At 46.5% G+C, this 27,483-nt stretch overlaps 2 protein-coding genes across 4 annotated transcripts in view; both read left to right on the top strand.

The window, feature by feature from the left end:
* LOC137413438 (AF4/FMR2 family member 4) overlaps positions 1-4,758 on the top strand; it is a 156,510-nt gene extending 151,752 nt beyond the window's left edge. For all 3 annotated transcript variants that reach the window (XM_068098849.2, XM_068098851.2, XM_068098850.2), the window contains exon 22: positions 374-4,758. In XM_068098849.2, coding sequence (XP_067954950.1) covers positions 374-495 — 122 coding nt within the window. In that variant the 3' untranslated portion in view covers positions 496-4,758. The remainder of the gene's footprint in view (positions 1-373) is intronic.
* Positions 4,759-6,396: 1,638 nt separating this feature from the next.
* The window catches only part of LOC137417267 (formin), a 147,030-nt gene continuing 125,943 nt past the window's right edge, over positions 6,397-27,483 (top strand). The window contains exons 1-2 of the mRNA XM_068103106.2: positions 6,397-6,442; positions 14,400-14,500. The gene's annotated coding sequence lies outside the window, so the exon portion shown is untranslated. The remainder of the gene's footprint in view (positions 6,443-14,399; positions 14,501-27,483) is intronic.

Here is a 27,483-nt window from a genome sequence, read left to right on the forward strand (position 1 = left end):
GGACTAGTATCACAGGGAGAGTAAACCAGATGGGGCATGCAGATTATACCAGCATGAAGGTCATGAATGAGCTAGCTGCGTTTTTAACTGTTAATGCAGTGGTAATGTGGCAATTCTCCTGAGATTCGATGGACCTCCTAAAGATTATAGTCCAATCAGTGCTGCTTTCAGCTGGATTTCAGCCCACAACCACTGGGATCTCATTCACATCCTCACCAACAGGCCATCACCGTTGCCTTTCAACCCACTCCCACTCCACCCTCCCACAACCCACTCGTTCAACCCACTTTGCCTTTTTTGCATAATTAGTTTGAAACACGAGTCAGATACACCTGCCGTACATCGCCCTTTCTCCTTTACCTTCTCCCTACAGAGTTTTTCAGCGATTTGGATCAGCTGATGGGCTCGCTCACACTGAACAGCACCATGACGGAGTTGGTCCGATACTGCCGCCAAGGTCTGCATTGGCTGCGTTTTGAAGGCCAGCTGCTGTAGCCAGCCAGAGAGATGATTCCTGGGCCATTCCTTTTGCACTGCCCGTGTCACACACTGGCCGAAACAGGAAAAACAATCTAGCAACGTGAATTCTCATGCAGAAACATTGCTCATCGATGCCTGCTGTATTCTGCCACAAAGAGACGAGGAGCAGAGTCGACCGCTTTTTGCCTGCAACAGTGACGCTGTGGATGCAACGCACCTTCAGTGGCACTCAGGACCTGTGTCGGCAAGAGTCTCCTTTTTATAAACATACAAGCAAACAAAATATAGAGCCTTCCCTTTGGGATTGTCTTATAAACTATGATACGTGCATGTCAAGTCATCCCGCTAGCACATTACATTTGGTTTTGACTTCCTTTTAATTATTTTTTGTTTTTCTTTCTGATAGATGCATCACATTTTGCTTGAATTCGCCAGTGTTTGATGATGGTTAAAATTGAAATTTTTCTCTTCTGTACATTATTGGCTTCTGAGCATACCTAATTGTAATGAGTCATGATTGACGTGGAAAACTCGTGCACGGTATTTCAGCAGATAAAAGCACAAGCTTTTTCTGGTTTCTTTTCACCAAGTGTTGCACAGTTGACTCCACAAGTGACAGGACCGTCAGCACTAACACGGGAATGGGGTACAGCTAACGATATTGCTAACCAATGACCTGCCTTTTTAGACATGTTAAAGTTTTTATTGAATTTTAATTTAGTAGCATTGGAATATTTATATTTTTTTCATCTGATAATGCTGGTTTTGTATTATCGCATATTTGAGGTTGACTCTGCTATTCTGTTACAAAGTTGTACGGAGGTAGGTAGAATGCTGGCAACAAGGTGCACACCTCCTAAGAATGCAAGCCTGATTCGACGCACCCTCAGTGGACAGACTCGATCTGACTGTGCGTATGGCTAATTAACCTGGAAGTTCCAATGGCGAGAAATCTATATTTTGGAAGGTGTTAGGGCTCAACTGCCGCTTATTCATCTAAGATGGCACACCGAGTAGCCCTGGGATGGCCTCTTGTTAAACCCACAGAGAAATGGGTGTACCTTAATATTTAGAACGTCATGTGCCATGCATTCTGAACCCTGGAGTAGGTGCAGATCACTGCCTGCCTTCCCTGTTCTTCTTCTTCTTCTTCTTCTTCTTACACATTGTGCCCGAATGCCTCATTGCCTTCCCCGAATGGAACCCACTAGGTTTTGTTCTGATTCGGTGTGCAGTCTGAGCGGAAGACCTAATGTGTTCCGTATGGGCACAAAGATTTGAGGAGGTTTTGCCGAGCTATGCATGTTGGGTGGCGGTCTCATGAAAATTACTGCTTCGAACCTTGTGTGATTTGATTACCCACTGTCATTGTCATTATCATCATCATCTGGTCGAGCGAACTCGGGTATTTATGAGTTTCTTCCAATTCTCGTACCTATTCCCACTGTAATATATATATATATATATATATATATATATATATATATATATATATATATATATATATATACATACACATATACATACGAGGTGTGTTCAAAAAGTATGCGACCTTAATTTGTCGTGCGTAAACAAATGAAGCTAGGGAGGCGTTGATTGGTGCACGTATGTAGGCGATCCTAATGCGCACGCGTGAATTTTTTCCCACCTGCAGAAGCTGTCATTCGACGGCAGACCGCCGATGAGTGAGAAGTGTAAGTGAGCGCCGTCGGATTTTCGTTTTTGACAAAATGACGGAAAAACTTGAACAACGCTACTGCATCAAATTTTGTGTAAAGCGTGGCGATTCCCAAGTGGAAACGATCCGCAAGATTCAACAGGCCTTCGGGGACGAAGCAATGAGCACCACACAGATAAAGGAGTGGTACAACCGCTTCAAAGATGGCCGCACATCAGTGGAGAGTGAAGCACGTTCGGGTAGGCCCTCAACATCCCGAAATGAGATTGTCATTGACCAATTGAGGACCCTGGTGATGCAGGATCGTCGAATCACGATCAGAGAACTTGCAGACGAGGTGGGCGTCAGCATTGGATCCGTTCATGCCATTATGAAGGAGGATTTGGGCTTCAGGAGAATCTCAGCGAAGTTCGTACCAAAGCTGCTAACGATTGAGCAGAAGCAACTCCATTTGGAGATCGCACAGGACATGCTGGAGACTGTGAACAGCGATCCCAGCTTCCTCAACACAGTGATCACTGGCGATGAGTCCTGGGTTTATGGGTACGACCCAGAAACCAAGTTGCAGTCATCACAATGGAAGCATCCAACTTCCCCGAGGCCAAAAAAAGCAAGGCAGGTCCGCAGCAATGTCAAAGTCATGCTGACCGTCTTCTTCGACTCCAGTGGCGTGGTTCATCACGAGTACGCACCACACGGCACAACCATCACCAAGGAGTATTACCAAGAGGTTCTGCGTCGCCTTCGTGACGCTGTGCGACGCAAACGGCCGGACCTGTGGGCAGCGGGCAATTGGCAGCTCCATCACGATAACGCACCCGCCCATTCTTCACATTTGATAGAGTTTCTTGGCCAAACACAACACACCAGTGCTTCGTCAGGCTCCCTACTCTCCCGACATGGCTCCGTGTGACTTCTGGCTTTTCTCCAAGCTGAAAATGCCCCTGAAAAGGACCAGATTTCAGTCCAGAGAAGACATCATGCGGAATGCGACGGACCAGCTGCGCGCCATCCCAAAAGAGGCGTTCCAGCGCTGCTTCCGACAGTGGCAGAACCGTTGGGAGAAGTGTGTGGCAGCCCAAGGGGACTACTTTGAAGGAGATTAGTGTAAGTTTGTTGTATCTGGATACGAGTATTTTTTATGAACAAAGGTCGGATACTTTTTGAACACACCTCGTATATATATATAGATATATATACATATATATATAGATATATAGATATATTTATATATATTTATATATAGTAATTATTTGTTTTTCTCCCAGACCCCGTAACAATTTATTTTGAGTCTTCACCGATTGGGCTTTTCTGATGAATTTCTGTGTTGGGTTCATTTTAACAGGGACCAAATGTTGTTTTGCTTGCTTGCTTTGTTTCGAGTTAGGCATGTGTTCTAAGAGTGACCTTTCACTCAGCCCCCCGCACCTATTGCCACAGACTCCTGCTCTGTTCTCTGCTTAATAGGCTAAACAAACACTACAACAGGTCGTCAAGTGAAGGTGTGTACCTTTATCCTGCTGTGGCTTCTTACGTTGCGAGACTGTGGGGTCGGCACAAGATTAAACATGCTATTCTCCCCGACCCAAAATGGCACTGAAGATCCTGAAAAAATGGTTGTGGGCCTCTCTAAACGATTTCCTTGTCCTGCATTGAAATTTTGTACAGTCAATGTCGTGTGTGTTCATTTATCAGCACAGGTCTTAAGAGGGTACATTCTGCCTCTCGGTTCCCATTTCAGAAAGTTTTATACAGTTTGGTATCACAGGTTAGGCTGTGTTTTGTGTACAAAATAATTAATGAAATGCCATGCCCTTTCTCAATCTCCGGCCCTCGTTCCCCTGCGCTCCTGCTCCTCCCCATCTTCGCTGAGGTATTAGGCAAGCAAGAATGCTTGCATTGTATTTAAAGCTATTTATACTTGTGCTGTATGCCTGGGCAGGTAGTTTTGTAACTAATGTGTGATAACCCAAAGTAATATTTATTATGCGCCAATTTTATCAGATAGGTAGCGCAGCATTTATTTAATTTGATATGTTTGCCACAAGTCTGTTTTTATAAAGAAAGATATTGTTAGTGTGCTAATAAGCATTTTGTCACCTTTTATTGTACGTTGTACTTTTTAAGAAGATTGTTCTAATCATCGGATGATTGGAAGCAAGTGAGAATGTCAGGAGCACATTTTGCTAAGGCGTAAATTACCCGAAGCTGATTTGTACTATAACTTTACGGTACCCTCCCGGGTCGCGCGGCACGCTATGGTTGTGCTTGGGGGAGAGTGTGGGTACTACAATTGCCTCCATTAGAACTTGCTTTCACCGTCCTTCCAAATGCCGCGATTACTACAAGCCCTCGCCCCGTTTTTGGGTTGGTCCATCCCAATGATGCTGTGTTGCCGTTTACCCCTGCTTTTAAGTGCACTAGCTGCTGTGTCCTTTCTTAGTGCCAGTCTGGGCAACATGGTGGGCCTACAGCACATGGATTTGTTCCATAACTCATGTTTGACTTCAATGCAACATTGAACAAAGGTTTTGGCTCAAACTGTGCTGTAAAGTGTTTTTTATTACTATTAAATGCCGAAATAAAGTCCCTGTTGCATACTTCCTTGTTGTTTCTCCGTTGAAGCCCTATCTTGATTAGTCATTGACGGGAAGCTTCCAGGACCGGTCAACCTGCTGTCTGGACTGGCATCGCTCATGAAGATCTGGCCAGGTGTGACAGGAAGATTCCTCCCACCCTGTCGCCTGGACTGGCATCGCTCATGGAGATCTGGCCAGGTGTGACAGGAAGATTCCTCCCACCCTGTCTCCTGGACTGGTATCGCTCATGGAGATCTGGCCAGGTGTGACAGGAAGATTCCTCCCACCCTGCCGCCTGGACTGGCATCGCTCATGGAGATCTGGCCAGGTGTGACAGGAAGATTCCTCCTACCCTGCTGCCGTGAGTGTCAACGAGCTGGTAGGGTTTTTACCCACAATCCAGTGGGGGATTTGAACTCATTTTTTTGAGGATGCCAATCCACTCCACTTAAGAGAACACAACCATCTTGTCCAGATGCAAGTCTTCAAACTGGTATTTGGTGGACTTCATCACTACCCGGTTGTGTTTTCGGGGCCGAGTGAGTCTGAGATGGCGTTGTAATGCTGTCTTGTCTGCATTTTATTAATCTACATTAATTAAACTTGTTGCTGTAGTTTTGAATTTATTATCTTCCAAACTGTCATGTTTGAGGCCCTCTTAGCACAACTTTGCCTTAATTATCCAACCCACTCTCCTTGGTTCGCTTTGTCTGTTTGACTACAAACGTCAGTTTATGATTGAGGAACAACTTGATTTCCATGAAATGTTAAATTTTGAACGCCAATCGCAAAACAAACCTGCGGTTTAGCAGTATGTACTTTGTTTCTGAATTTGGCAAATTGTATGGAATCTTGTACAGATCGCGTACAGACATGGAGGAGAGAGAGAATTGTTTTCAGTCGCTGTGCAGTCAAACAAAATTGAAAATCATTCGAAGCGGGAAACTTCGTTTTTAGGGATGTCATAAAGGACACAAACAGCAGGCACGAATATCTAATGTAATGTGTGAAATAAAGTGGTGTAAAAGACGGTGCACCAGCGGTGGTAAACCTCCAAATAAGTTTTCTACAATCTCTAAAAAATTTCTTTTATTTTTATTGAATTATATAGTTTAACACTGTAGAACACAAATCGCCTTTTTGGCACTTTCAAAACCCTTCCGTTTAGCAGTATTTGTGCAACGTATTATGGCATTTTACGTCATTTCGACCAATCAAATTTTCCGCTCGTGTCCTTTATTTCTCAAGACTGTGGGGTGAGGTGTTCTATGAACTCTCATTTTCTATAAGTTTCACAAATGGCACTACTTTTAGCTTTCGTATTATTTCACCACCAGGTTCACATCTTTCGGGAGCAATTTTCAGGTTGGAGCCACATACCTTTTCTTGTTTATAGTTTTTGCAACCACAACCAATATTAGTCCGAGTAATGGTAAATCGTAGTCCGAAACGTGATTTTTGCTGAAAAGTGATATCAAGACTGAAGGATTCATATGGAATTTCGTTGGGGAGGGGTTTCTTCTTCCTCTTTTTCTTTTTCTGTGCTGGGCGTGTCTTCGATAGTGGGCGTAACCCCGGTGCTGCGGACGGTAGCGGTACTCACCTCGTGCTCGTGGCCGCAGGGCGGGTACAAACAGCTGACTGCGCAAGCCACGTGTGACGTGTCGGCGGCGGCAAAGCTGCGTTAAGGACGAAGAGGGAAGCTGTGAGATTTTTGTTGTTTACCGTTTCGTTTACGTAATAGCCGCGTTCGTCTTCTAATGTTTCTGGTGTTTCGTTCCGCGATGTTGGACAAACTGCGGACGATTTATCACTCATCAGTCACACTGCGAGTGTCTGTCGGAACGGATATTTCACGGATAACGCACTAGTCAATTATTGACACTTCAATGGAGGTGTGTTTCCAACGTGATCTTTGTTTTGTATCTGTTTCCATAATGAAATGAGTTGCGAGGTTGAGGCGTCACGTCAACAATGTTTGTTTACCTCTGCGCAAACAAGGTGGACGGACGTTCTGTTTTAACCCCCGTCTGTCTCACCAAGATAACTCAAAGGGTTTTCGACGGATTCGGACGAAATTTGGTGCGCAGGTTGGTTAGATTTTGGTTCAGGTACGAATCCAGATCCAGCCTATCGTTGGATACAAAAGGTAGCTGTCATACGCTGTTCAGCATGGCGGAGGAATGTGCTCTACCGAGGCGAGTGCTGCTCTAATTCTATATGAATCCCTCCACCGAGTGCTGCTCTAATTCTATATGAATCCCTCTACCGAGTGCTGCTCCAAATCTATATGAATCCCTCTACCGAGTGCTGCTCCAAATCTATATGAATCCCTCCACCGAGTGCTGCTCCAAATCTATATGAATCCCTCCACCGAGTTCTGCTCCAAATCTATATGAATCCCTCCACCGAGTGCTGCTCCAAATCTATATGAATCCCTCCACCGAGTTCTGCTCCAAATCTATATGAATCCCTCCACCGAGTGCTGCTCTAATTCTATATGAATCCCTCCACCGAGTTCTGCTCCAAATCTATATGAATCCCTCTACCGAGTGCTGCTCCAAATCTATATGAATCCCTCCACCGAGTGCTGCTCCAAATCTATATGAATCCCTCTACCGAGTGCTGCTCCAAATCTATATGAATCCCTCCACCGAGTGCTGCTCCAAATCTATATGAATCCCTCCACCGAGTTCTGCTCCAAATCTATATGAATCCCTCCACCGAGTTCTGCTCGACATCTGTATGAATCCCTCCACCGAGTTCTCCTTTAATTCTATATAAATCCCCTACCGAGTTCTGCTCTTATTCTATATGAATCCCTCCACCGAGTTCTGCTCCAAATCTATATGAATCCCTCCACCGCGTTCTGCTTTAATTCTATTTGAATCCCCTACCGAGTTCTGCTCTAATTTAATATGAATCCCTCTCCCGAGGTTTGCTCTAATTCTATATGAATCCCACTACCGAATGCTGCTCTAATTTTATATGAATCCCCGTACCGAGTTCTGCTCTAATTATATATGAATCCCTCCACCGAGTGCTGCTCCAAATCTATATGAATCCCTCCACCGAGTTCTGCTCCAAATCTATATGAATCCCTCACCGAGTTCTGCTCCAAATCTATATGAATCCCTCCACCGAGTTCTGCTCGAAATCTGTATGAATCCCTCCACCGAGTTCTGCTCCAAATCTATATGAATCCCTCCACCGAGTTCTGCTCCAAATCTATATGAATCCCTCCACCGAGTTCTGCTCCAAATCTGTATGAATCCCTCCACCGAGTTCTGCTCCAAATCTATATGAATCCCTCCACCGAGTTCTGCTCCAAATCTATATGAATCCCTCCACCGAGTTCTGCTCCAAATCTATATGAATCCCTCCACCGAGTTCTGCTCCAAATCTGTATGAATCCCTCCACTGAGTTCTGCTCCAAATCTATATAAATCCCTCCACCGAGTTCTGCTCGAAATCTATATGAATCCCTCCACCGAGTTCTGCTTTAATTCTATATGAATCCCTCCACCGAGTTCTGCTCGAAATCTGTATGAATCCCTCCACCGCGTTCTGCTTTAATTCTATTTGAATCCCCTACCGAGTTCTGCTCTAATTTAATATGAATCCCTCTCCTGAGGTTTGCTCTAATTCTATATGAATCCCACTACCGAATGCTGCTCTAATTTTATATGAATCCCCGTACCGAGTTCTGCTCTAATTATATATGAATCCCTCCACCGAGTTCTGCTCCAAATCTATATGAATCCCTCCACCGCGTTCTGCTCTAATTCTACATGAATCCCTCTCACGAGTGCTGCTCTAGTTCTATATGAATCCCCTACCGAGTTCTGCTCTAATTTTATATGAATCCCTCTCCCGAGGTTTGCTCTAATTCTATATGAATCCCACTACCGAGTGCTGCTCCAAATCTATATGAATCCCTCACCGAGTTCTGCTCCAAATCTATATGAATCCCTCCACCGAGTTCTGCTCGAAATCTGTATGAATCCCTCCACCGAGTTCTGCTCCAAATCTATATGAATCCCTCCACCGAGTTCTGCTCCAAATCTATATGAATCCCTCCACCGAGTTCTGCTCCAAATCTGTATGAATCCCTCCACCGAGTTCTGCTCCAAATCTATATGAATCCCTCCACCGAGTTCTGCTCCAAATCTATATGAATCCCTCCACCGAGTTCTGCTCCAAATCTATATGAATCCCTCCACCGAGTTCTGCTCCAAATCTGTATGAATCCCTCCACTGAGTTCTGCTCCAAATCTATATAAATCCCTCCGAGTTCTGCTCGAAATCTATATGAATCCCTCCACCGAGTTCTGCTTTAATTCTGTATGAATCCCTCCACCGAGTTCTGCTCGAAATCTGTATGAATCCCTCCACCGCGTTCTGCTTTAATTCTATTTGAATCCCCTACCGAGTTCTGCTCTAATTTAATATGAATCCCTCTCCTGAGGTTTGCTCTAATTCTATATGAATCCCACTACCGAATGCTGCTCTAATTTTATATGAATCCCCGTACCGAGTTCTGCTCTAATTATATATGAATCCCTCCACCGAGTTCTGCTCCAAATCTATATGAATCCCTCCACCGCGTTCTGCTCTAATTCTACATGAATCCCTCTCACGAGTGCTGCTCTAGTTCTATATGAATCCCCTACCGAGTTCTGCTCTAATTTTATATGAATCCCTCTCCCGAGGTTTGCTCTAATTCTATATGAATCCCACTACCGAGTGCTGCTCTAATTCTATATGAATCCCACTACCGAGGTTTGCTCTCATTCTATATGAATTCCACAACCGAGGGTTGCTCTCGTGTCTATATGAATCCCACGACCGAGTGCTGCTCTAATTCTGTATGAATCCCACTACCGAGTGCTGCTCTAATTCTGTATGAATCCCACTACCGAGTGCTGCTCTAATTCTATATGAATCCCACAACCGAGGGTTGCTCTAATTCTATATGAATCCCACTACCGAGTGCTGCTCTCGTGTCTATATGAATCCCACTACCGAGTGCTGCTCTAATTCTATATGAATCCCACTACCGAGTTCTGCTCTCGTGTCTATATGAATCCCACTACCGAGTGCTGCTCTAATTCTGTATGAATCCCACTACCGAGTGCTGCTCTAATTCTGTATGAATCCCACTACCGAGTGCTGCTCTAATTCTGTATGAATCCCACTACCGAGTGCTGCTCTAATTCTGTATGAATCCCACGACCGAGTGCTGCTCTAATTCTGTATGAATCCCACTACCGAGTGCTGCTCTAGTTCTATATGAATCCCACTACCGAGTGCTGCTCTAGTTCTGTATGAATCCCACTACCGAGTGCTGCTCTAATTCTGTATGAATCCCACGACCGAGTTCTGCTCTAATTCTGTATGAATCCCACGACCGAGTGCTGCTCTAATTCTATATGAATCCCACTACCGAGTGCTGCTCTAATTCTGTATGAATCCCACGACCGAGTGCTGCTCTAATTCTATATGAATCCCACTACCGAGTGCTGCTCTAATTCTATATGAATCCCACTACCGAGTGCTGCTCTAATTCTATATGAATCCCACTACCGAGTGCTGCTCTCGTGTCTATATGAATCCCACGACCGAGTGCTGCTCTAATTCTATATGAATCCCACTACCGAGTGCTGCTCTAATTCTGTATGAATCCCACGACCGAGTGCTGCTCTAATTCTGTATGAATCCCACTACCGAGTGCTGCTCTAATTCTGTATGAATCCCACGACCGAGTGCTGCTCTAATTCTGTATGAATCCCACTACCGAGTGCTGCTCTAATTCTGTATGAATCCCACGACCGAGTGCTGCTCTAATTCTGTATGAATCCCACGACCGAGTGCTGCTCTAATTCTATATGAATCCCACTACCGAGTGCTGCTCTAATTCTGTATGAATCCCACGACCGAGTGCTGCTCTAATTCTGTATGAATCCCACTACCGAGTGCTGCTCTAATTCTGTATGAATCCCACGACCGAGTGCTGCTCTAATTCTGTATGAATCCCACTACCGAGTGCTGCTCTAATTCTGTATGAATCCCACTACCGAGTGCTGCTCTAATTCTGTATGAATCCCACGACCGAGTGCTGCTCTAATTCTGTATGAATCCCACGACCGAGTGCTACTCTAATTCTGTATGAATCCCACTACCGAGTGCTGCTCTAGTTACCTTCGCAAAAGCGGAAGGTTATGTTTTGATCGCTGTGTATTTATTTGTATGTCTGTGTGTGTGTATGTTAATCGCATAACTCAAAAAGTATTCAACCGAATTGCATGAAATTTGGTGGGATGATTGGTTATTATACGGGACACATTTGATTAGATTTTGGGAAACAGATTTGCTCAAATTCTGACTATTTTTAACTCGATCGTATTTCACTCAAAGTTATGAGCGACTGAAGAAGAAGATGTCCATCCAGGACGTCATCACTATAACGCAATCGTAGGTGTGGCTTTGCTACACAGATCTTGTAGTCTTTTATTTTGGCAACAAAAGTAGCTGCGGCGAAGGTATGCGCTCTACCGAGTGCCCGTTCTAGTTCTATATGAATCCCTCCACCGAGTGCTGCTGTAGTTCTATATGAATCCCTCGACCGATTGCTGTACTTGCTCTTTATGAATCCCTCTTCACAGAATCGTTCACTTCACAGCAGTTTTGGACCCTGTGTTGTATTATTTAACTTTGAACCACACAGGTTCGACTTGGGAACACGAACCCTGAGCTCTGAAATCGTAGCCATTTCAGATTAAATGGTCATAAACACATTTTCCTTTAAACTTTGGACTTTTGGAGACCACAAAGGCCAGCCTGTTTTACAGTTTATTTATTTCTTTTCCCAGGTATTCCTTTTGTGTGTGTGTGTGTGTGTGTGTGTGTGTGTGTGTGTGTGTGTGTGTGTGTGTGTGTGTGTGTGTGTGTGTGTGTGTGTGTGTGTGTGTGTGTGTGTGTGTGTGTGTATGTATGTATGTATGTATGTATGTATATATATATATATATATATATACACAGTGCATTCAGAAAGTATTCAGACCCCTTCACTTTTTTCACATTTTTTATGTTGCAGCCTTATGCTGAAATCGTTTAAATTCATTTTTTCCCTCATCAATCTACACTCAATACCCCATAATGACAGAGAAAACAGGATTTTAGAAAGTTTTGCAAATTTATTAAAAAGAAAAAACTGAAATATCACATTGACATAAGTATTCAGACCCTTAACTCAGTACTTAGTTGAAGCACCTTTGGCAGCGATTACAGCCTCTCCTCGGTGAAAGACACGTGAAAGCCCGCTTGGAGTTTGCAAAAAAGCACCTAAAGGACTCTCAGACTGTGAGAAACAAGATTCTGTGGTCTGATGAAACCAAGATTGAACTGTTTGGCTTCCGTCTGGCCACTCTGCCATAAAGCCCAGATCGGTTGAGTGTTGCAGTGATGGTTGTCCTTCTGGAAGTTTCTCCCATCTCCACACAGGATCTCTGGAGCTCAGCCAGAGTGACCATCGGGTTCTTGGTCACCTCTATTACCAAGGCCCTTCTCCCCCGATTGCTCAGTTTGGCCGGGCGGCCAGCTCAAGGAAGAGTCCTGGTTGTTCCAAACTTCTTCCATTTAAGAATTATGGAGGCCACTGAGCTCTTGGGAACCTTCAATGCAGCAGAGATTTTTTTTGTCGGCTTCCCCAGATCTGTGCCTCGACACAATCCTGTCTCTGAGCTCTGCAGGCAGTTCCTTCGACCTCATGGCTTGATTTTTGCTCTGATATGCATTGTCACCTGTGAGACCTTATATAGACAGGTGTGTGCCTTTCCAAATCATGTCCAATCAATTGAATTTACCACGGGTGGACTCCAATCAAGGTGTAGAAACATCTCAAAGATAAATAACCACCTTTAGAGGCCATTTTTCCCAGCAAAGCGGGGGTTGGCCTTTTTCGGGCACCGTGGTTGTTGTTGTTTTTTGGTCCCCTTTTTGAAGCAATGTTTTACAGCTTCTTCCTGACGCCAACCCTTTTTGTCGCCTTTTACGACAAACAGGGAATTACCAGTGAACTGGTACTCAATTAGCCGACCTCGGAAGGATGACAGGCTGAGTCAACCCCCCTGGCGTTAATTCAGCGATCGACCGGGATTCAAACCCAGGATCCTAGGATCCCAAGCTGGTACCCTAACCGCTAAGCCAACAACATCTCAAAGATGATCAAGAGAAATGGGAGGCACCTGAGCTAAATTTCAAGTGTCATAGCAAAGGGTCTGAATACTTATGTAAATGTGATATTTCAGTTTTTTATTTTTAATAAATTTGCAAAACTTTCTAAAATCCTGTTTTCTCTTTGTCATTATGGGGTATTGAGTGTAGATTGATGAGGGAAAAAATGAATTTAAACGATTTCAGCATAAGGCTGCAACATAACAAAATGTGAAAAAAGTGAAGGGTTCTGAATACTTTCTGAATGCATTGTGTATATGTATAATGTATATGTATAACCCCGCTAACCCCCGCTCAAGCGGGGAAAAATGGCCTTAAAACGTTCATTCATTCATATATATATATATATATCTTGCTATAATTCACCCAATGGCCGTCCGTCCGTTCGAAGGTACCGCAAAAACGGCTGAACCGATCGCAACGATATTTTGGGTGGGTATTCCTGGGACCCCTGGGAGTAAAATAAGCTATATTTTCCAATTTTACATTTTTTCCAAACAGGATGGAATAATATTTACCGATATGAACAGTGATGTGGCTTTTGTTGAAATTCTACAAATACTGTTTATTCTACGTACCAGGAGAGAGTAGATCGACTCCTGACGAACTCTTCCTATATACACATGCGGCTCCGAAGTAACACGGCAGCGTGTGCAAAGCGACTGAGAAACAGGTGTAGCGGCCGCTTCTGTGTTACAGATTCGGCGCGCACTCTTCACACATAAACGTGCGACTGAGAAAGACGTGTAGCGGCCGCTTCCGTTTTGCAGAATTCAATCTTTTTTCAAAATGGGTGCCATGTACTGTTTCGATTTTGATGATTTGCCTGTGATATGATTCAACGGATGTTTATATGAATCGTTTAAAATAAAAAAGCCTTCAATGTCTGATATTTTGCCTTTTCATTTGGGCCTCCCAATTGAAGCCCCGCCCATAGGGCGGGTACCGTTGCTGGTGACCAAAATACAGTATTTGTTTTCTGAATGTGATTAATTCGTACGATTGGTTGTCTGCCAAATTGTCCTATTGTTGTCATTGGTGGTTGTTTAGTTATCATGTGGTGCTCTTTGGGCTGGATTGGTCTTGCTAGAGTGGTCATGACTATGCAGCTTGTGAGCAAGTAAAGTGCATTGTGGTTGTTGCATGATTGCTTTCTTTGTTTATCGTTGTCGTCCTGGTGAGATGATGTCAAGTCAAAGGCTCTTGTGTGTTGCCCGAGATTTAACGAACCGATCGCAGTCACACCGAAGGCGCGTGATTTCTCCAGAAGTTCCTTTGCTGTTACCAGGAGTTTCGCTGCAGGCATTCCGGCTCGGGAACAAAAAGGCTTCTTTTTTTTTTTGTTCCAACCGAGCAACTTGGACACAATGTGATCACGTGTCCCAAGATGTTTACCAGTTGTATGATCTGCTTTCCTATTTCCTTAGGTTTTGATGACTCCGTGAGAGCCATCTGCAGTGGTGGTGATGGTTAAGAGGAGGTCGACGACCGATCTGTGCAGGTTTATCATCGTAACCAAAGAGACGGGGTAAGTATTCGTGTGAATTGCAGAGATTGTTTCCCATATGTTAACCTTCCCGTAAACTGCTTGTTCACTCGTTTGAGCTTTTATGCTGATATTGCAAGCTGGCGATGATGAATATTTAAGAGGAGGCTGAAAAAGTCATTATGACATTGCTAAGTGTGGAACGTTTTAAAGGCCAACTGTGGTGTTTGCCTACTCTACCGTTAAAGACCCTGCTGTGTCCTTCGCAAAATGTAAGTGAGCTATCGCAATCACCATGGACAAATTACAAATTTAATCACCCTAATCTTAGTTGAACGTCAAGCCTGCACAGCCAGTTCGTGAAAGACTCGGGCCAAAATCATGCCACGGCCAACACCACAAGAACGTGCAGGAACAATTGTGATCGTTGAAGAAGAAGAAGAAGAAGAAGAGGAAGAAGAACATTACAGTTCATTGGGCAATCGCAAGCAGATCGGCCTACGTGATGTACCCGTGAGGTGTTGTACGACAGGGAGAGACAATAGACCCGATGATGTGTCCCTGTCCTTACCTAATTGGGAATTCGACCTGAGAACATGTCCTGGTCTTGGTAAGTAATTGGCAGTGCCATTGCTGTGCTTCCATTTTATTTATTATTTAATATAACACGGTGTTTGTTGTTGACCGGGGCCACCACCAGCATTTGATGCATGTGGCGGTTAAACTCCATCTCATGACTTGACGTGTTTGTGTGCAATTTGGCCTCCGATGTTTGTTTTTATTCATTCATTTGGCTTGTTTATGTTTTTATTACCTCTGCCACCACAGGTGGATGAAGGTTATGTTTTCACCCCTGTCTGTGTCCGTTTGTGAACAAAATATCTCAAAAAGTTGTTTACGGATTCGGACGAAATTTGGCAGAGATATAGTGTATGTGACGAGGACTAAATAGATTTTGGTGAACATCCAGATTCGGCGACTAGAATTTTTATAGTGATTCTTCACCATTGGGAGATCGGGCCAAAAACGATACATAGCAGGATATCTCAAAAGGTTGTTGACGGACTTGGATGAAACTTGGTGGACAGGTTGGGTGTCTGACAAGGACGAATCGATTCGATTTTGGTGAAGATCTGAACATGGATTCGGATATGAGAATTATTTAATTTTTTAAGTGATTCTTCACCATTGAGAGATATGGCCAAAAACGATACATAGCAGGATATCTCAAAATGTTGTGGACGGATTTGGATGAAACTTGGTGGACAGGTTGGGTGTCTGACAAGGAAGAATCGATTCGATTTTGGTAAAGATCTGAACATGGATTCGGATATGAGAATTATTTAATTTTTTAAGTGATTCTTCACCATTGGGAGATCGGGCCAAAAACGATACATAGCAGGATATCTCAAAAAGGTGTAGAGGGATTTGGACGAAACTTGGTGGACAGGTTGGGTGTCTGACAAGGACGATTCGATTCGATTTTGGTGAAGATCTGAACATGGATTCGGATATGAGAATTATTTAATTTTTTAAGTGATTCTTCATCATTGGGTGATAGGGCCAAACACGATACATAGCAGGATATCTCAAAAAGGTGTAGACGGATTTGGACGAAACTTGGTGGACAGCCTGGGTGTCTGACAAGGACGATTCGATTCGATTTTGGTGAAGATCTGAACATGGATTCGGATATGAGAATTATTTAATTTTTAAAGTGATTCTTCACCATTGGGTGATAGGGCCAAAAACGATACATAGCAGGATATCTCAAAAAGTTATGGATGTATTTGGACGAAACTTGTTGGACAGGTTGGGTGTCTGACAAGGAAGAATCGATTCGATTTTGGTGAAGATCCGAATCGAGATATGCTCTCTACTGAGTGCCGTTCTTGTCTGAACACGTTTTGATTTTTCATGTCGTTTTTCAGTGTGACGTTTGCTGGTCATCGCTTAATGATTCTTGCCGGCTTACAGTTGAATCGTTCACAAGCAGTGTTTCTTTTAGCCAGACATGAATGTTATGTGCATGGGATTATAACCTGCTCATGAGATGTGATTAAAGAAAGCCATGGAGATGCTTTGTCTTCGTGGGAACCAAACCACCCAGACCTCTCTGCAATTTTGCCGAATGAGTTTCGGTGATTTATCCTCTTAATTTGATTACCTGCCACCAACATGTTTCTGGGGACAGGCTGCTCGATTTAATGGAGTAGCTCAAATTATATTCTGAGGAGGAGCTCTTGCACCGAGTCGGTCTCGATTGAACATGACTGAATATATTGTAACCGTCGTTGGTTGCCTGTACGAGTCCGACGCATCGTATCAACAATACCGCAACATTCAATTGCTCTGGGGTCTTCCTCGCCGGATCACATGTCTAAAAGCCACAATACTGTCCGAATCCATCGAAGATCACACCGATGAGGTGCCTCATCGTATGCAAATTAGGCCGAGCAAGCCTGACTGCTAATCGATGTACGGTGTTGACTCACCGTAGTCAATTGGCCCTCAATGGTCTTAATCACCCCAGGAGAACCAGGCCAGCCAAAATTTACCCAAGAGGCCAAGTCAGGTTTATATGTATATTTCAAATAAATGGCACAGAGGGGGGGGGGGGGGGGGGGATTTACAAACGAGGCAATGTACAAAGCTAAATGCAACCAACCGTTGTATATAGAGGTTGCCGTGTTCCCAGGGTTAACACCCCCTGGGGACGGATAGCCGAACGAGCTTTATGCTCCGAGGCTTTCAATCCAACTATGGTGGAGTTAATGCGCGTGGGGGCAGAGGGCAGCGAAGCTCTTACCTGTACGGATCCCACTGGACGTCTTGGAACCCGATGATCAACTCAACCCGACTCGGAATTCAAATGCAATAAACAATGGTTTAATAAAAATAAATGCAGGAAAACAAGAAAATGCAAAATAACCTAATATTCCTAAATGGAGCGCTCCCATACGGACCCGTATACGCACAAGGGGAAAAATAACTGAAAGTAAAAATGTGTGTTTAGGAACTTGGCCCTGAGCGGATCTTGAACCCCGTCGGTGATCATCACAGGCCCCGCGTCCATGCACGGGAAACACAGGCTCTCAGCGCAGGTCATCCAACAATTGGGAGGCCCAAATGAAAAGGCAAAATATCAGAAATTGAAGGCTTTTTTTTATTTTAAATGATTCATATAAACATCCGTTGAATCATATCACAGGCAAATCATCAAAATTGAAACAGTACATGGCGCCCATCTCTGAATTGGACGACCTCTATCTCTGAATCCACTCCATGGAAAAAAACAAAATAATGAAAAGTGGCTCATTGCAAAGTACTCCCCATGGGAAATAATTTTTGTAGAACACTTGATCCGATCAGTATCAAATTTATCGGGCGTGATCTAGGGATAAATTGGTCGAGGAAAAAAAAGATTGACGATGTCATCGGTCACATGGTTCAGCAGCCATATTTTTATAGCAAAGCCCATAGGACAATGCCATCTGGAAACGGTGTTTGTCCATCCGGTGTATGTATGTTTGTCCCTCACGAATGTCCACCAATCAGAGCTGAGGATCTGGTGACATGACGGGGAGGTGGGGAGGGAGGGGGGGATGGGGGAGGGGGGATACCAGATCCAAGCCCAGCTACACCGTTGTTAGACGACCGGTCTTGTTTTTGTTTGTGTTTACAGTATGGTGCCCTCGTGTTATACGTGGTTTATCTTACTATAATTCACCAAATGTTCGTCCATCCGTCTGTCTGTCCGTCTGTTTGAAGGTACCGCAAAAACGGCTGAATCGATCGCAATGATATTGTTACGGACACGGCTTAAGATGTTATGATGGGCCGAGCGGAATGGCCGCCGTGTTCGCACAGTTTACCCGATTACCCCCAACTCACCCGATTCCACTCGAACGTTGGCCAAATCGCACTACGCTAAATCAATGAAGGAAAGGACACAACGACTGGGATAAATGAAACGACGCAAGGGGTACAGTTCTCAAGACCTCCGGAGGAGGATATAATTAGTGGGGGAGAAAAGGGGTAGATTACAAGGCAATGAGGTAAAGACACAGAAGAGATAGGCACTTAGACACAATCTTATCTATCCCAGACAGACCACAGACAAACGGAACAAGACTGACATTGATGGCAGGGAAGGACAGGCAGTCGATAGCACAAGGTGCACCTTGGCTCAGGGACAGAATCAAGCACGGTCCAGTCCAGAGATGCGGGGAGGTGTCACAGCGCTCGGAGGTGGCGTCCTTCTCTGTCCAAGCTGAGGGCGCATCTGACGTCACCTCCCACTTCCTGCGCATGCTCAGCGGGGAGTGACACGCCCTCGGCTCGTTGGCTCCGCCCCAGATGGGATCGGTCCGCCGCTTCTATTGGGTGCGGGGGTTACCGGGCTCCGCCCCTGATGAGCTGACAGCGAGCCCCTACTTGGTAACCCCGTCGAGCACATGGTCGATGGCGGCTCGTTGGAAAGGCATGGTGCCCTCCCAACACCCCCCACCAACCAAGCCGGAGTGAGGACGCACACTCCCCGTGCCGCCGCTGCTGTTGTTGTTGTTGCTGTTGCTGTTGTTGTTGCTGAACCGTGAGGAAGAGCTGCGGGGAGGTATTGGGAGGTCCTAAACTTCCTAACGGTGCCATACAATCACATTCTGGTGCAACGAAGAGTCAGAATTAATGGAAACGAGTCCTTAACTGACATAGACTAAGAATAACTAGCAAGATGTCCTATAGTTGTCTACGTGAGATGCGGTGGACCTGGATGCGACATTTAATGGGGGAAATAGGGGGAGGTCGGGTCTACAGAGTGTTGTTTACAGAAAATGGGACTAGGGAATGGGGGATTGGGGATAGTTGGGAAGTATTGGGGAAATAGGGGAATATTTACAAGCGGATATGGATGGATGCCAATCTCATATCCGCAACATTGCACCCTTCTCTACCTCGGGGCGTCCCGATCCGATAAATTTTTACTTACTTTAGTGTGGCACTCAGATGTAGTTCCCTCTACTATTAACTCAACCCTGAGTGCGACAGTTCTACAGATGTTCACAAATGAGTAAATATGTCCCCCTGCGACGTTGCACCCTTCTCCTCACAGAAACACACCCACAGGATAACCGAATCGCGGAAAGCATCCTCAAACTAAACATACAGCCGGTAGGGAGCATCATGTACACAAGACTACACTGATATTTACACTACGATCCAGGACCTGTTCTTTGAGGAACACATGCAGATGTTATGCATAGAGAGAGAGCACGCATGCCAGCATCGATACACCAACCCACGAGTGCCCTGTGGCCCTACGGCCTTTAATACTGTGCAGAGCACCCCGTCCAAGCACCAAAAGCACCACCCCATACACACAGTCAGCACCATCCGGTGCACCAATAAAGTGTTCAGTAAAAACAAAAGCACAATCAAGTGTCCATGGTCACCGGTGGTGTCGCAGCCGGCCGATGTTCTGCCGCTGGTCTTGCCTTCTTGAAGTGCACTTGGCCTTCTGGCTTCTTTAAAAATAAAGAAAGGCGCCAACCGCGTCCATTTCTAAATTGTGGCCGTCAGGGGGGCCAACTATAAGTGGTTCACCTGTATGGCATAGGTGCCACGTTGACCCAGAGGTCCATCAACGGGTGGTGCTTGCCCGCAAAAGAACTGCGGTCCATTGTGGGCGGCCACAAAAATTGCGGTCCATATGGTGTATCGATCCAGGCAGCAAGCAGCGGAAGTACAGGCCCACAACTGTGGAACCAGCACCTCTCTCTCCTCTCTCTCTGCCCCAAAGCCAGATCCTCGGAGGTGGGAGACAAAATAAGACAAGTGAGTAAGGTGGTAAGGGTGCAAAAGTGCACGCAATACAAGGTAATGCACACTGGGGGCACATGGGAACCAGGTGAGACAGGTACGTTCCTACCGTACGCCCCCCCCCCACCAGGTAACCTACATTGCCCCTCCCTTACCCCTTACTGTATCCACAAAACACAACACTACCCATAAACATCTACTTTACACATCAACAAACGTCCCTACTGTCTTCCCCGTTCCTCCCATAAACCAAATTAGTCTTCTCTCCCTCCTAACCAATCAAATTTGCCATTTCCAAATCTCAACATCAAAATTTGCCATCACCAATTCATCATCAGTCCCTCCTAGGGAGGGAGAGATGGAATCACCCCAATGTCTCATCCACGTCATGATGTGTCTCACAAATCCAAACAGCAATTCTCATTTCCTGCAACACAGAACAAAGGAACACAGGTGTGGAGTCATCATCACCACCTCACGTAAGTGGCTGCGTATGGTGCGACAGGTTCATCAATCCTAACTATCTCCTAAATGACTTTAACAACTTTACATTACCCGGGGTCTCTCCCTGCCAATCCATTGGCCAACTTACACTATGGGTTCTGAAAACCAATTCCCATTGACCGAACTGTGGTGCTTCTCAATTTGGGGTCTCACTCCCCCGATTCATCTCCCGGTGCCCTCGCACAATTTCTGGGCTGTGACGTGTAGCTCTCCCAGCAGGTCTACCCACCTGCACACCTCCACCACTGTAGTTGCCACCCGAGCTTACCTGCTCCTCACCCTAACCTAACTAACTGGGGAAGGCCCTCTCGCACTCTCACCCCCTCAGTGCCCTCTCTGGCACGGGCTGCCCGATCCACACCCAGGATCCTCAGGCACCCACTGACACTAACGGCTCCCAGAGCCCACCTGCGGCCTCACCTGGCCGACATCCTCACAGTGGTGGAGTGCCCAAACCAACTACACACACTAACAGGCTACACGCCCAGCCATTTCCACAACACTAATGCACCCATCCACAATACCATTCTGCAACCGCACCACAAATGCCAATATCCAACCACAATTTACCTATACCCTCTACCTAACACTTACACTACCCGCCCCGGGTACTCGTGAAAGGGGTCCACTCTTCCCCCATCCACACCTTCGCACCATGCACACCACTCCGTACCACTTACTCCAACTCTCTCCACACCACTCATTCCAATACTCCATGTATTCCACACACCTGTACTTGCACACCTGTGCTCTCGTACTTGGTGCCGCCTGCACCCTTCTCTCCCCCAAGCGCATTTGCGCTGATCCACAACACTCACTACTCATACACTGCTCCACACACCTGTCCAGTTCTCACACAGCATCATCTCACCTAACTACTCCCCTCTGAAACTTGCGCTTCCCAGTCGTCCCTTAAAACTATTGCGCTCCCTCGTCATTATCATCCACTCTAATCTACCTGCGTCCCCTCTACAGGTATCCTTGTCACTAACTAACCTTAACGTTACCTAATGTCATCTTCGCTAGATCCCTACACACAATATCCTAACCCACCCGGGCTAGTTTTCACTGCCATACACCCCATAATTATCTATAGCGCATCTGCCCCCACCCCTTGCTGTGAGGGATGGTGGATTTGCCATCCCTCCACATCGGGGAGGTCCCACTATCAATTTTGCACATCCAAATTCCACAAATCAAACATTTTCTATTTACTGCCAATTCTATTCACTATTCTAAATTTCGTATCAAAACCACTATCACTATTATCATCATCCGTCTACTTATTAGATCCTCTCGGTGTGCCAATTCCCTTCTAAAGCTCGGCTTCGTACAGCCAAGCCATGAATGCGGGTTGTTTGGTGCCAGCGGCTGGATACGTCCCGCATTCGGTGCAGGGAAGGAGGTTTACCCGGGCCGAGGTCCCACGCACCATCTCGGCACGGAGCCATCCCATGGCCCGATCTCGACCTGCCGGAATGCCTCAACAAAAAGTGGTCGCCATGACGACCCTTCCTATCGGGCTGCCCGCTCCGCCTCGTGGAGCACGGACGCGGCCGTTCAAAGCGAGGCCCAGCGTGGATCGCGTACGGCGGTCCTTTCGAACCCGCCGTGGCTCGGATCCCCGCTGGTTCTCGCGGCACGCGAAGCCCGGCACGCACCGAGGGCCCGATTCGGCTAAAAGTCGCTCTTACCGCTAACCCGGTTACCGTCGATGCTTCACCTGCATGCTTACACGCATACGCTACCCCTTTCTTGCTCATACCTCCAGCTGTTCCCATGCTCCTCGTACCTTTCCTTACACACCTCGGTACACTCATTCCACTCACAGCCTTGGTCACACACCTGACCACCGAACACTTTGGCACACATTCGTTGTTCGCACACCTCACCAACACACCTCTTCGCGCCCCTTCCTCGGTCACCTCCTCTGTGACAATCACAGGTGTGCTTTCACTCGCACACCCAACCACGTGCCTCACGACCAACTCAAGTGTGCATTCCCACACACGCTCTACCATTCCAGGTGTGCATCCTTCCATTCCAGGTGTACATCCTCGCTCACCTGTCACAACTAACTCACGCTCCATGTCACTCTCACTACTCTCACCTCCACTCTCGGTCGCGCACTCACCCTTACTCTCGACAGCGCAGTCTTTCCTCATGCACCTGTCCGTTACACATCTTTCTCGCACACCCTCTCCCATTACATCCTCTGTAACACTCACCACAGGCGTGCATTCTCCCTTTACACCCTCCGTAACACTCCTCACTACGCGCTTCCATGTGCTCCCTCGCACACGCGCTACGACCGACTCACTCTCGACAGCACCCTCACTCCTTGGCACGCACTTTTTCCTCACACACCCCAGAGTCGGACTTTCTCGCACACCTCCTTTTTCGCACACCAGACCTGTCGCACACTTCACCAACGGCCTCTCACGAACACCCGGGTCCATCTCGACCCCCAAGCTTATTAAATCACCTGGCGCATCATACGCACGACCATATTGGTCACCACTTACACCGGGTCCTCTTTCTCTTCGCTTCTCCTCCATCACCTGCGAATCCCTCATCCGGTTAATGAGCACATCATCACGATCCGAACACAGACTTTGGACCAATTCTTTTACCTCCTCTTTTATCTCTTTCTTATCCCCTCTCCGTCGCTTCTTAATTTCGCTCACCCCTTCTTCCACTTCTTCTAATTTCTGCTTCACCTCTTTTATTTCCCGGTGCGTCTCCTCAAGTTCGTCCTCTAAGGCTACCTTGACCGTTTCCATGTGCGTCCTCACCTGCCGGTCCTTCGTCTCCATTACCTCTGTCACCTCGTCCAACCTCGTTGTCAGTCCCTCACGTACCATCTGACATTGCTTCTGTGTCGCTATTAAGTCATTTTTTATGTCGTTTTGTGTCGCTCTTAACCCTCCTAGTACCGCAGTGTTCCTTTGAACCTGCTCCGTTAGTTCTTTTTGTCCCTCCGTCAGCTGTTCCACTTCCAGCGTCAACTCCTCTATACCACCTTGCAATTTTACAGTCCCCTTTCTCACCTCCTTCTCCATGCGCTCCTTACAGTGCCTCACCTCCTCGCGCACTCCTCCGACCTCCTCACTCACACCTCTTCTGATCTCCTCTCCCATCACTTGCATCTCCTGCCCAGATGCCACCCTCATCTGCTCCATTTCCTCCCTGTGAGCATCCAATTTAGTTTCTACCCCCATTCTGACCCCCTCTATCTGCTGCCCCATTTTTTTAACTTCCCTTTCCGCTTGGTCCCTCATGTCCCTCAATTTGCCTTCCATACTGTTTTCTAACCCCTCTAACCCCTTTCTCATCCCTTCCATTTGATTCTCTTGAGCGGCCATTCTGTTTTCTACCCCCGTTAACCCATTCTTTACCTCTTTTATCCCATTGTCTAATGCCTCACCGGTACCCCTCGCTTCGTCCCTCATTACCCCCATTTGGCCCTCCAATCGCTCACCCAATCGCTCACTATCAGCCCTCATTTGCTCACTATCAGCCCTCATTTGCTCACTCTGAGCATCCATCCGATTCCCCATTCCTAAAATTTGGTTTCTCATCCCCCTGTTCTCCTCCCTCTCCTCATCCGCCTTGACCATGAAGGCCTGCATCTGCTGCATGAATAGGCCCCAGTTCATTGGTGCTGCGGCCGCTACTACGGTCACGGGCGCGGCAAAATTTGGTGCCGCTACACCCACGTGCGCGAGGACGCCACTTTGCGCGCCTGAAGCCTCGTGCGCGAGGACGCCATTTTGCAAACCTGCCGCCCTCACTGCTTCGCTCTCCTCATGTCCCTCAATTTGGTCCTGGATCGACCCTGCCTCACTCTCCTCTACCGGAACCCAGCCGTCTTGATCTGCCATAGCGCGACTTTCAAAATTCGGGTTTTTTTTTACAACAAAACAAATTTCTGTTACTTGTAATTTTGAGCGCGTTAAGCACGCTTCGGGTCCGATCTCACTCCTCGACACCAATTGTTACGGACACGGCTTAAGATGTTATGATGGGCCGAGCGGAATGGCCGCCGTGTTCGCACAGTTTACCCGATTACCCCCAACTCACCCGATTCCACTCGAACGTTGGCCAAATCGCGCTACGCTAAATCAATGAAGGAAAGGACACAACGACTGGGATAAATGAAACGACGCAAGGGGTACAGTTCTCAAGACCTCTGGAGGAGGATATAATTAGTGGGGGAGAAAAGGGGTAGATTACAAGGCAATGAGGTAAAGACACAGAAGAGATAGGCACTTAGACACAATCTTATCTATCCCAGACAGACCACAGACAAACGGAACAAGACTGACTTACACAGGGATTGATGGCAGGGAAGGACAGGCAGTCGATAGCACAAGGTGCACCTTGGCTCAAGGACAGAATCAAGCACGGTCCAGTCCAGAGATGCGGGGAGGTGTCACAGCGCTCGGAGGTGGCGTCCTTCTCTGTCCAAGCTGAGGGCGCATCTGACGTCACCTCCCACTTCCTGCGCATGCTCAGCGGGGAGTGACACGCCCTCGGCTCGTTGGCTCCGCCCCAGATGGGATCGGTCCGCCGCTTCTATTGGGTGCGGGGGTTACCGGGCTCCGCCCCTGACGAGGAGCTGACAGCGAGCCCCTACTTGGTAACCCCGTCGAGCACATGGTCGATGGCGGCTCGTTGGAAAGGCATGGTGCCCTCCCAACACCCCCCACCAACCAAGCCGGAGTGAGGACGCACACTCCCCGCGCCGCCGCCGCTGTTGTTGTTGTTGCTGTTGCTGTTGTTGTTGCTGAGCCGTGAGGAAGAGCTGCGGGGAGGTATTGGGAGGTCCTAAACTTCCTAACGGTGCCATACAATCACATTCTGGTGCAACGAAGTCAGAATTAATGGAAACGAGTCCTTAACTGACATAGACTAAGAATAACTAGCAAGATGTCCTATAGTTGTCTACGTGAGATGCGGTGGACCTGGATGCGACATTTAATGGGGGAAATAGGGGGAGGTCGGGTCTACAGAGTGTTGTTTACAGAAAATGGGACTAGGGAATGGGGGATTGGGGATAGTTGGGAAGTATTGGGGAAATAGGGGAATATTTACAAGCGGATATGGATGGATGCCAATCTCATATCCGCAACAATATTTTTGGTGGGTAATCCTGGGATCTCCTGGAGTAAAAACGGCTATATTGTTTTTCCAATTTCAGCTTTGGCCTCCAGCATTTTCAGGTTTGGACTCCTGCATAACGTTATTTTCCCGGGTGCCGCACAAACGGCTGCACCGATCGGCTGCACCGATCAGACTCGGTGACCTCAGACAAAGACCTTTTATAAGGACATGGGTTGAATCCCTGCTTGATAGAATGTCAACCCCCTCCCCGCCATCACGGCTGTCTCTCCAACTCACAATCCCATGAGATATGCGGAAAGGACGACCCAAAACCAATTATCTTCTTTTTGATTCGTATATAAACATCATTAAAAGTAAATAATTACCTCGGCCAAAGTTTAAATGGCGTGGGTTTAATCTCTACATGAGAGAATTCCACATAGCTATTTGGGCGGTGTATAAGGTAACAGATCGCTGTCTCCATCGATCTTGCCAAGGCCGTAACACCTATCGGCTCAAAATCCTTTTAACTGTTGACTTGGTAGTTTTTACAATGAAGGAAACATTAACAATGTTGTTAAAAGTTTATTTTGTGATTAATTTGTGATTGGAGTTATGTTGTTTGGAATGAAAAAAGAGATATCGAGTTCAAGTAAATGATGACATGCCGTGATGGTTTCTACTTTCTGAACGTGAACTTCGCGGATCGCCATATGCAGATTCGCCACAGACCCATGATCGATGTTTCTATACGTGACCGTACCCATTTGTTTGCTAACGGATACGTTTTTCATGGAAGTCCTTCACGAACTTGCTGCCCATGTCTGACGTGCGACTGAAGGTGCTACAGGAATGTGGAATTTATTGGTTTCATGCTTTAGCATTCGCCGTATCTGCATTGCCTGTTTGCTTCTGGCCTCCCACACATGCGTAGCCCGGGTACCTCACTCGTATTTTAAAATGCAAAGCCTCATCACCACTATCCTTCACAATCAAGATTGTCATCCAACTATTAATTTGCAATTGGTCACAACAGGATTTGATGCCAATACAATTTTTTTTATTACCACCCTTGGCATAAAAAAGTAACATACATCGAGCAAACATTTTCAAATGGAGCAGCTCGCTGCCATTCGAGCATTTAAATAGCATCAAACGTGGCAATAAATGTGAATTGGTGCTCCAGGCTTGCCGGCTCGATGACGCAGGATGTCATTTGCATTTTTGCCGTCTCCATCCTCCATGTTACATACCTCCGCCTCCATCCATCCCTACCCCGTTAAGAATCGTGTGCGGGCATGGGCAACTTGCTAGTTTGTGATAACTGACAATGTGCCATGGTGCCCAAAGCAATTTGTTATCTCCTTCACCTTTTCTCTGTTATTTGTTTGAATTGTGTGATGGTTTCTTGTGCCTAAAAATCTCGACTGTGCGTTATTGGCTCAAATTGAATTGTGCATGGGACGAGCTACATAGTGTTTGTGTGTCTGGAAGGAGTTTGTTTGTGTGATTGACTTGTCTGGCTTGTATTGTCTCTAGTGTGATGATTGCATTAACCCCAGCCCTCCCCTTCCTCCCCAACCCCTCGCTCCCCACAA

This window comes from Myxine glutinosa, chromosome 12 (genome assembly GCF_964187855.1).
Source record: "Myxine glutinosa chromosome 12, kmMyxGlut1.1, whole genome shotgun sequence".
Lineage (NCBI taxonomy): Eukaryota > Metazoa > Chordata > Myxini > Myxiniformes > Myxinidae > Myxine > Myxine glutinosa.